The sequence below is a fragment of the Schistocerca piceifrons genome, chromosome 8, assembly GCF_021461385.2.
Source record: "Schistocerca piceifrons isolate TAMUIC-IGC-003096 chromosome 8, iqSchPice1.1, whole genome shotgun sequence".
Classification (NCBI taxonomy): Eukaryota; Metazoa; Arthropoda; class Insecta; order Orthoptera; family Acrididae; genus Schistocerca; species Schistocerca piceifrons.
Window position 1 is genome coordinate 309,713,769 of NC_060145.1, and position 11,273 is coordinate 309,725,041.

At 41.4% G+C, this 11,273-nt stretch overlaps 1 protein-coding gene across 1 annotated transcript in view; it reads left to right on the plus strand.

Annotated features, from left to right (window-relative positions):
* The window catches only part of LOC124712308, a 257,556-nt gene extending 247,326 nt beyond the window's left edge, over positions 1-10,230 (plus strand). Inside the window, exons 6-7 of the mRNA XM_047242600.1 lie at positions 9,806-9,921; positions 10,221-10,230. Of these exons, the coding sequence (XP_047098556.1) occupies positions 9,806-9,921; positions 10,221-10,230 (126 nt within the window). The remainder of the gene's footprint in view (positions 1-9,805; positions 9,922-10,220) is intronic.
* The last annotated feature ends 1,043 nt before the right edge of the window (positions 10,231-11,273 follow it).

An 11,273-nucleotide genomic window follows, 5' to 3' on the forward strand; every position in this document is an offset into this window, starting at 1 on the left:
AATGTTCCATAGCAGACGACCTGTATATATCTCGATGTTGAATCAAACGAAATAGACTGAAGTGGACACGGGATTACATTGTTAGGGACTAACTGCGTCCGTTTACGCTGTATGACTTCCCTGACACTGATGTTCAGCAGTATATCCACGCTACAAGGACAAAATTGAACTACAGTGCCATAAGGAATATGACAGTGAACTCACATTGATTTCTTGGTTACATTGATTTCTTGGTTACCAATTTCGTCTGATGTGAACTGGAACTCGTCTTGGACGCAATTGGGTGCTAGCTCCGGGTCAACTAACCATCTGCCCACAACTTAGCGGAACTGTGTGACCTTTACATAAACATTCGGTGCCACACACCACCTAAAACAATCTAGCACTTTTCTAATCCATGACAGGTATAATCATAGCTCTATTGCGTTCCGAAGATGACGAACACGCTATTAAGCAATTGGTAAAAATGTTTCGCGGGTTCTTAGTAGGAAAAGCTGCGGTTACTCGAAGCTCACTGTGACGTGATGTCAAACGTCATGTCTTCCATAAAAATCTATGCGACCACGAAGCTCGATAGCGGTCGACTAATAAAAAAATTTCTGTGTGCTGTATTGGCTTTCTTCATATTTAGTTGCTTTCCTATTATAACATTTGTGTTAAGACAGTATTCCGTGTCCATGCAACGGCAAGCTGAAGATTAATCACACTTGTTTCGATCTGTTACAATCAAATGTCAGTTAATAGCCCATTAGCGGTAAAAGCTTTCGGAAGATCCTAAGAGGAAAGACACTGTTGTCGAATGTTGGGTGTATTCACTGTAGTGCAGTGGCTAGAGTCGTTGTGTTACAGAGTCAAAAGAAGTAGGTTCACGTCTTCTTATATTTAAATATTTTTCGCATTTGCGAAATATTATGGGGCATTCTCATTAATGTAATAAAAGAATATTCGGCAATATTCAGTGTTATCTACACTCCTCTCTCAGTAGTGAGTTTGTTCGGTTTTGTGACTTCTGTCCACTTATAAAATTAAAGATTAAATGACTGCATCTTAAGCGAGTGGCAGTGAGATATGCGTTCTAGCTTGTCACATGACTGTTTTATTTCTGAATAATTCCGTTTACTGAGTGTCTACCTACACGAAATACTTTCGTAAAACTCGATGCTAGACGAAAGTCGCTAACACTCGACAGTTGTAGTAGTAGATAGGACACAACAAACTTTCAAAAAATGTTGGAAAAGTAGCAAGTCAGAAAGAAAAAGTTGGGAAGAAAAAGAAAGCTTTGTTGTTTGGTAGTTCACATGATTGAGATCTTCGCCTATTGCTACAGAATGAACTAGGATCAGATATTACTAGGTCACAAGTTTATATAAACCTAGTGCAAGTCTGGGTTAGGTGTAGAGGATCCACGTTCACTTTATTAAGACTTCACAAAGATAGATATTGTGGTAATAGCGGATGGGGCAGGCAACAACATAGACATGGATCTCAATTATTCAACTGATAAATATAGCATTATCAGTGAGACATTCTGATGTTGTGCTTGTGTCTGTAGGCACCATGACCTCACTCATATAAACTCTCCATTAGGAGAGTTAATTTAGAGGTGGGATCTCCTATTGGTGTCGTCTCTATGGACTCTATCAATAGGTGGGACTATTATTAGGCATGGCCTTTACCTCAGAAGGAAAGGGAAGGGAAAACTATCTGGTCTAATAGCAAACATCTTAAGGGCGGTGGGAGTACATATGGTATAGTACCAGTGGTTGCAAGTGATAGAACAGCAGTTTTTAAGATATGGAGGGTAGAAACAAAATATTTTCAGAAACAGGTTGAAAATGAAATTCACATTTATGAAACAGACGGCTAGAAAGTACATTTTAACGCACAGAATTCATGCAAACAGCTCCTAATTGAAGCTGTAGATGTTCAGAACTCGACAGAAAAATTAGGTTCTTCCAGTTGTAATTCAACCAGTGGACAAAATCAGTTGTCCTTCTGGCATCGGAATATGCAAGGTCTGAGGGATAAGCTTAATGAGTTGCGTATTTGTATTGACGACTTAGAGTTGATAAACCAGCTGATATAATCTGCCTCTCTGAACATCATGTGACTACTGGAATATATATGGTAAATCTTAAGCGATGTACGTTAGCTTCTTACTTCTGAAGAGAAAATATGGAGAAAGGAGGAGCTGCCACATTTGTCATAAACTGTTTTAATTTCAGGAACACTGATATTAACAAACTTAGCGTTGAGCAGCATTTAGATTGTGCTACAGATGTAGTATTTAATAACAAGTCACTTTGAATGGGAAGAATATGAAAATATGCAAGGCACCTTCAGGAACCTTTAACCTCTTTACAAAAATTTGGAGGATCTGTTATTCCATCACACAGTAAAAAAAAAAAAAGAAAAAAACAAGGAATTAATGGATGCTGGTGATTTGAATGGGGAGTTATTGAAAAGTTTCGTCAGTGAACAATTATTGTAATCAGTAACACTGTCATTCAGTGTCATTCAGTTTAATTTGGTACAGTGTACTTTGTAACTATGCTAAGCTCTGAGACTGATATTGAGAATATCTTTGCAGACAAATCTAAGGATAAAAGTCATATCACAAAATCAATAGAATTTGGGCTATTTGATCATGGCATGCAACATCTTATGTTAAATGTTGAAACTTGTCAGGATATCAAATTTATTAAATCTGAGTACAGGACGCTAATAAACGTCAAAAACCGAGAATTCTAGGAGGTTCCTCAAAGACGTGAACTGGGTAAATACAATACTTCTAACTCAAGTTCTATCTCACGTTATTTGTCTAATGGATCTCGTATCAGTGGAACTTTTCCAGACTGTCTAAAATATACTGAAGATAAGCCTCCTTACAAGAAGGAAGATAAAGAGATACTGTCAAACTATCGACCCATTTCACTTTTACCAGCTTCTTCAAAAATATTGGAAAAGGTTGTGTTATTATAAATCTGATTGCAAGTAATTTATTGTCCAAGCCACAGTTTCGGTTCCTTAAGGGTTCTGATACAGAGAAGGCCATTTACACATACAAAGGGAATGTACTTAATTCAATAGGTAAAAAATAAGACGCTACAGGTATTTTCTGTGTCTTGTCAAAAGCCTTTGACTGTGTGAGTCACTGCATTTTCTTAAGTATATTACAATATTATTGTGTCACTGGCAGTGTTGCAAAATGGTTCATGTCTTACATAAGGGGAAACAAAGCGTGTCGTTGCAGAATGCCTGTGGAGGAAGCAATTAGTGTTCATCTGACAGGGAATTAATTACATGCGGTATTTCTCAAGGTACTACCTTCGGTCCATTGCTTTTTCTTGTGTAGATTAATGATCTCTCGTCTGTTATATTTCCAAATCCTAAGTTTGTTTTGTTTGCAGTTAATACAAACATTACACGAAATAGCAAGTCAAGTACAGATTTAGTAATGGCTGCTAATCAAATTTTCACTGAAATTAATAAATGATTTAAAGCTAATTCATTGTCATTAAACTTTGAAAAGACCCACTATATGCAGTTCAGAAATTGTTATAGATTTCCCTCCAGAATGTGTATAACGTATGAAGACATGCAGATAGAAAAGGTTGACAGTTAAATATCTGGATTACAACCTGATAATAAACTGAGTCTGAAAGAGTATGCCACAGAACTATTGAAGTGTCTAAACAAGTCTCTATTTGCAATATGAATGAAGTCAGATGAAGGATATGTCACTATAAAAAAATAACATGTTTTGCTTACTTCCATTCTATTATGTCATATGAGATCACATTCTGTGCTAACTAGTCAAACCGAGGAAAAGTTTTTGAGTCCAAGGACGTGTATTAAGTCTCACTTGTGCTGTAAATTCAAGAACATCATGTAGAAACCTGTTCAAGAAACTTGCTATTATAACCACTGCTACTCAGTGTGTTTGCTCCTTAATGGAATTTATTGCAAATAATATGCGCCTATTTCCAACTAATAGCTCAATGTATAGTGTGAGTACAAAAAATAGGAAAATCTACATAAAGACCTAAAATCACTTACGTGGTCCAAAATGAGTCCACTCTTCAGAACACACGTTTTCAATAAACTGCCAGCAACCATTAAAAACTTGGTGCAGATATAGCACAATTAGAGTTTAAAAGATTTTTTGGTAGGCAATTCCTTCTACTCTGTAGACGAATATCTTAACGACGACTGCTAGACCAGCTCAAGCAAAATTGTCTGTCAGATTTCACTTTTAATAGCACTTGGTCACAAGAGTCAAGATTAGGTGTTTGGGTATGATGAATTTATTAAAAATGTGTAGCTATCTTTCATTCTGACAGCGTATTAATACTGTGCATAGCAGTAGTTCCAGTTTACTGTAATGTATCCACATATCTTAATAATTCCTGACAAATGATGCTTTCTGACATGTTCCACACCCACGAGAATTATCTTATTTTCGGGCCTAAGGAAACAAGCACACGTCATTTTGACGTCATTTCCCAGTAAGGTTCGATTGGAGCTAGCTTCTCCTATTATTCATTTGCCGACTGGTATCCAGTTAATATAATTTTACTACATGGCATAACTGCTTAAAGATAGCGAGAAGTGTAGGGGTAAAGGGATACGTCTGGTACATTAATTCATGCAAATAAGAGTAACTGTAGTACAGTTGGTTACTAAATGGATTCCTTTTCCTTTTACTGCCTCTCTTACTGTCTCTCTCTGATATTGGGCAAATGGAAAAGTAATAAACAACTCTCAGTAGAAGAACCATAAGTCGTTATCCATCTGCTATAAAATAATTGCATATATCTTTACTTTACCTGCACATATTACATGGCTACAATTGAAATATAATCAAAGAACGGAAAGCTGTGCTGAGATAACTGAACAGTTGAAAGGTGAGGGATTCCGGGCTTGGGTGTGTGTTGTCCTTATCGTAAGTTAGTTTAAGTTAGATTAAGTAGTGTGCAAGCCTAGTGACCGGTGACGTCAGCAGTTTGGTCCTGTAGGAACTTACCACAAATTTTCAAAATACATATATGGGTGCAGGTGATTAGGTATACTTGTCGATTTTAATGACTGTCTAAGAGATTTGTTAGCCAGCGGAAGTATGTATGACCTATGACATAAGCCAATATAAAACAGTGGTACTTACAAATTTCCTCATCATATTATATCAGTTACAGTTAGTGTTCGGAGAGTACAGTTTGTATTTGTTTTTTCAGTGACTACTGTAAACATATTACTTCTTTTAAGTTTTGAGTGTACTCGAGCAATATTACCAAGTCCCGTAATTTAACATCAGTTGGGCTTATTCTTTTCCACACTCCTAACTGGTTTGATGCGGCACGCCAAGAAATTTCCTAGTCTTAGGGCAGTACTTGCATCCCACGGTCTCAGTTATAAGCTGGATGTACACCCGTCTCTGTCTTTCTCTTTCTACACTGCCACATCTGCCTCTGCTACTATGGAGGTTATTCTCTGACATTGTTTAACATGTGTCCTATCACCCAGTCCTTTATTCTTGTCGGTGTTTTCCATGTGTTTCTTTCTTCGCCGAGTCTGCTCAGAACCTCTTGCCTCATTTCCTCATCAGTCCATATAATTTTTGACACTCTTCTGTAGCACAACATCTCAAATGCTTCGATTACTTTCAGTTCACGTTTCCCCACTGTCCACCATTCGCTACCACACAGTGCTGTGCTTCAAATGTACGGTCTCAGAAATTTTTTCCTCAAATTTAGGCCTATGTTTCATACCAGAAGACTTTTTTTGGCGTGCTATGACCTCTTTGTCTGTGCTAGTGTGCTTCTTACTTCTTCCTTGCATCGTCCGACGTGTGCTATTTTGCTTCCAGGGTAGATGAATTCTTTAATTTCGTCTGCTTCATGATCACTAATTTTTATGTTAATTTCCTTCCTTTTTCCGTCTGATCACCTTCCCTAGATGTCCTGTGATGTCCCAACTTCGCATTTTACGTATTCCGCCTGTTGTATTATGTAGCATCGGTGTATTGAACAATTAACCTTACATACGAATTATGTGTTCTTGCTCAACCGTAAATGGTCACCAAAATGACGGAACCTCTCTCCCTTTTGAAGCCTTTTTGCTGTACCGGTGACAGATCGATCAATGCCCTAGATACGGGCGTTGCTGGGTACACCTCCGTTCCGTAGCTTCTTGAATTACTAGGGACGTATTATCTTTTAGTTGGCTGCCTAAGTACAAGGGGAGTTAAATAAATAATGCAACACATCTTTCTGGACCAGTTTTGGTGCAAAAATGCGCAATTTGTTGTGGAACATCTTGGAACATTCTCGCCTGAGCCCCTATAGCTTCATGAAGTTCCGACGGTTGGGGGGCACCATACGTAGCCTTCAAAATTGCGTCTGGGACGGGGATGCATTACAAGCACTGCGTTTCTCTTAGAGAAAAACCAGAGCAGTGCAGATATTCAGAGTCACTTGCACAATATCTACGGAGACGTGGCAGCGAACAAAAGCGCGGCGTATCGTTGGAAGAAGCGTTTGCCATCAGTGCAACAAGATCGCGCAAAGCTGTCGCACCTCCCTCGTGCCGGTCGGGCGCACACAGCTGAGTTACCCTCGCGACGTTGAAGAAACGGCTGCGCACTCGAGAGAGCATCACAAAACTTCATGGGACGATTCTTCCTCATCGATCCTACAGCCAGGATTTCACACCTTCAATGAAGGATTCTCTCTGTCTGAAGCAGTACATGGATGACTGGGATCTTGTTGATGCAGCAAGACGTTACCTCCGACATCGACCAGTAGAGTAGTACCATGCGGGCATCCATGGCCTCCCAGTAGCGTGGCATATGGCCGTCACATTGTACGAAAATTATTTTGAAAACTAGGCTTCAGAAGCCAAAAGAGTGGGGGAACAATATGGTGTTTCTACCTACAATAAACAAAATCTGTAACATTATTTATTGAACGCCCCTCGCATATTTTGCTGTGTAAAAGTACAAAGCGGTGTAATTTGTGATTACTAATGAAATACCATTAAGTATCATACTAATCAACCTCGAAAACATTGAGTGGTTACCTTTGAATGGTTTGAGAAACGATACGTGTTCTTCTCTTTTTTTCTGTATTTCCTTCCATATGTAGTTCTTACGGCATGTTAATTCTCAAACTTAACGAGTTAGTTAAGAATTTTAAAACATTGCTCGGTTTTGGATACATTTCTGTGAACGGGCATGCTATCGATTCCTATTTATGAATCAGTAACAGTAACCACTGATTTTCATACATTTACGAAAAGGCATGAGAAAGCGATATGCACGTACACACATAACGGTAGTATAGCTTACACAAGGTATGAAAGGACAGTGCATGAGCGGAGCGGTCATTTTAATCAGGTGATTGTGACGTTCTTACGGCAGCACGACGAGAATTATCAGAATTTGAATGCGGAATGGTAGTTGGAGCTAGACGCATGAGACGTTCGGAAATCGTTAGGGAATTCATTATTCCGAGATCCACAGAGTCAAGAACACCAAATGTTTCAAGTATTATCTCCCACCACGGACAAAGCGGCGGCCGACGGCCTTCACCTAACGACCAAGAGCGGCGGCGTTTGTTTAAAGTTGTAGGTGCAGACAGACAAGCAAGACTCCGTGAAATAACATCATAAATCAATGTGTAGCGTAATGCGAAGGTATCCGTCAGGACAGTGCGGTGAAGTGTGGCGTTCATTGGTTAAGGCAGCACATGACCGCCGCGAGTGCCTTTGCTAACAGCACCACATTGCCCGCAGCGCCTATTCATGGCTCGCGACCATAGCATTTGAACCCGAGACGACTGGAAAACGGTGGCCTTGTCAGATGAGCCCCGGTTTCAGTTGGTAAGAGCTGATGGTAGGTTTCGAGTGTGGCGCAGACGCCACGAAGCTATGAGCCCAAGTTGTCGACAAGGCACTGTGCAGGCTGGTTGTGGCTCCACAACGATGTGGGGTATATTTACATGGAATGGAATCACTCCTCTGGTACAACTGAATTGAGTGAAAATGGTTATGTTCGGCTACTTAGAGACCATCTGCAGCGATTCATGGGCTTCATTTTTAAGGATGACAATGAACAATGTCTCCGGGCACGAATTGCGAGCGATTGGTTTGAAGAAACTTCACGAAAATTCGAGCGAATAATTTGGCCATCCAGATCGCCTGATATGAGGGCCATCGATCGGTTATGGGACTTAATCGACAGGTCAGTTCATGCTCAAATTCCTGCATCCGCAACAGTTTTGTAATTATGGACAGCTACAGAGACAGCATGGCTCAATATTTGTGCAGCCGATTTCCCACGACTTGTTAAGTCCAGGACAAGTAGACTTGCTGCATTATGCCGAAAAAAGGATGGTCCGATACGATATTAGGAGGTTTCCCAGAACTTTTGACACTTCAGTGTAGTTCTTAGGACATGGTATGTTTCAAGCTTGCCAATTAAGCTACGTGACAAAATTTTGGGATATTGGCTCGATTTGGATACATGTCTGTGGATTTCCTTGCTATCAAAACCTATTTAAGCATGAGTATTGGTAACTGCCATGTACTTGCCGTTCGCCTAAAGGGAAGGGCAACCCCTTGGACACCGAATCATCGCAGGTTTGCATAAGTACAACGCATTTCCTCCCTGGAGTGCTTCGATCACAAGAAAGACGACAGATGGCAGGACAAGTGTTACCAGAGGTCCCCCTGCCAGCGATCTAATTCCTCCGATCTGTCGTGCGTGCAGAACTGGATCAGCACGAATTCCTATATAGGGCGGCACAAGCCAAAACGTTCTGCTGCACCTTGCTCTCCCCTCCTTTTCCATCCTCTCCGGCCTCTCCCTCGCAGGTCCCACCTGGCAGTTTTATTCTTCATCGAGTCTGCTCCAAGTGGATTTAAAGTGCGTTGTTCCGGAGTGTTTTTAATCCTGTGGCCGACTTTTAATCTGTGCGTGTGCCTTCAGTCTCTTCTTTGTGTTTTAAGAAGCGCCAACTGTGTTTCTTAACTTTATGTCGACTTTTTTAATTGTCCCCCCATGGACGTCTCCATGTCAGTGTATTTTTACCTCCATTATCTCCCCTTACTCTGTTTTATGTCCCCATTTTATATCACCCTATATGTAACATTTTATTCTCATCTTAGTTGTCATGTCACTCGGCTGAAGAGCGTCGGACTGTGCCGTTGACAGCCCTCTCCTGCCCACCGGAGCTCTGGACGAATTGATGCGCTTGCTCTTAGCAGCCCATCAGTCATAGTCCGGGCGGGAGCCATAACAGTGGGATGTACAACTTTCGAACGGTATCCCGAGACGTACCTTTCGGCCAAATACACCAAACGCTTAACCTCAGGTTCATCGGTGGCATAGCAGTCACGTCCCAATACGTTTATTCACTGTGTCTTCTCGGCATATGCCTGTTAGCGTCTGAGAAGTAGTATTTTTTTCCCTTCGTCATTAGATCTCTCTATTGTGATCGTAATAAACTCTTGTTTTGTTTACCTGTGTCATGTTATTTCTTATTAGGCGTCTCACCGTCAGAGATATAGATAGCAATAACTATTGACTTTCGTGAATAAAGCACACTTAAAAATATTCGACATTACTAGAAACAATGAAGGTAAATATACACATTTACGAACAGTAATAGTACAGCTATAGTAACATTAATAGCACAAAATATTGGTGTCCGTGCAGAGTGAGCATACGTGAGGTGTGTGTGTGTGAGTGAGGTGACGGCGCTGCTGTGCGGCGCCACTGTCGGTTCAGCCGGCGCGCGTGTTCCAGATCACGCTGCACGTGGCCTACGTGCACGCCTTCGTGCAGCCGACGCTGTTCCTCGTGCTGCACCACGGCCTCCGCCAGGCGGCCCTCGAGTCGTGCTGCCGCCCACGTCGCTCCTCGCATGCCGCCCCCGCCGCGCCACCACCCCCGCTGCCACCCCCGCCGCCGGCTGCTGCCGCCCTCTCCATGCTCAAGACGCCACAGCCACCGCCACCGCTACCGGTAAATCGCGCCTGTGTGTGATCAGTAGCATGTAGATTCAACACCACGATCATACTGAACGTGATACACAGCTGCAGCTCACGCAGTTAAGCTTGGGCCATCTCAGAAATACAGAGCAATTACATCAGGTGCTCGAAAATTCTGTTACAAACTTCTAGAATATACAGAGGAGAATGATTATATAATTTTTTAACAGGAACCTTTGACCTGAACTGTCATCCATGACGCCACAGTGCATCGAAGTTATAAGCGGCGGCGCCTGTAAATATTTGAATATACTTTCAAGATGGATAAATGTATCTATTTGAGGTGAGGGACCTTGTACCAGAAAAGAACGTCGAAAGTTATAAGCTAAAATCATTATAATACCTCTGATAGTGAAATACATGTACCGGTACTATTGTTGCTGCGAATGTAGCTTATGTAACTTGCAGAGGTAGTAGTATCGACGAAAAAAAAGAAAATTGACTAGTAAACATGGGCTCTAAAATGCATACCTGACGTGCTATAAGCACGTGCCCCTCCTCGCTAGTGTGAAACGCATCTCCTCTTCTAAACAAGTAAGCATAGCTCTTAACGTACGTATTTTAGAGCCCATGTCTAGTCTATTACCACTCCTGAAACTTGCCTGATGCACAACGTCAGCAACAGCAGTAGCAGTCCATGTATTCGCTGTCAGTTGTTGAAATGTTTGTGGGGACCATACAAATGGTTCAGAATGTAGGCAAAGATTGGGTGTTCTAACGACATTTACTTTTGTGTAAAGAAAACAGACATAAATTATGCTAAACCAGTTATTGATTTAATGCCATAAACATCTAACAGTTGGTGTCAGAGTACAATGGGCAAGGATCCTGGGTGGCAGATGTGAGTCAAGTACTCTGGCCCTAAAAATGTGGATAACGAAATCTGAATTGATCTGAGGCTGAGCAGACTTTGACTGATCAAATCTATTGTAATTTCACTACATAGGTGCAGCTGCGAGCAAGTGGCGGTTGGGATCTGCACGGCCTGACAATACCAGAGCGGCAGTACGTTACCCTGTTTGCTTCATGCTGCCATGTAACTTGCAGCTGGCGAGATGGGTGCAGTGGAGGTGAGAAGTGATGCGCACCAGAGAATAGATAGTGGCCACGGAAGAAATGCAAAAATCTCATGGTCTAGCGATCAGGCAGACGGGTCGCAATTTACTTTCTACCAGAGCTCTGAAATCATGGTAGATTTCAGTGTGTGACACACCCATTCGCTG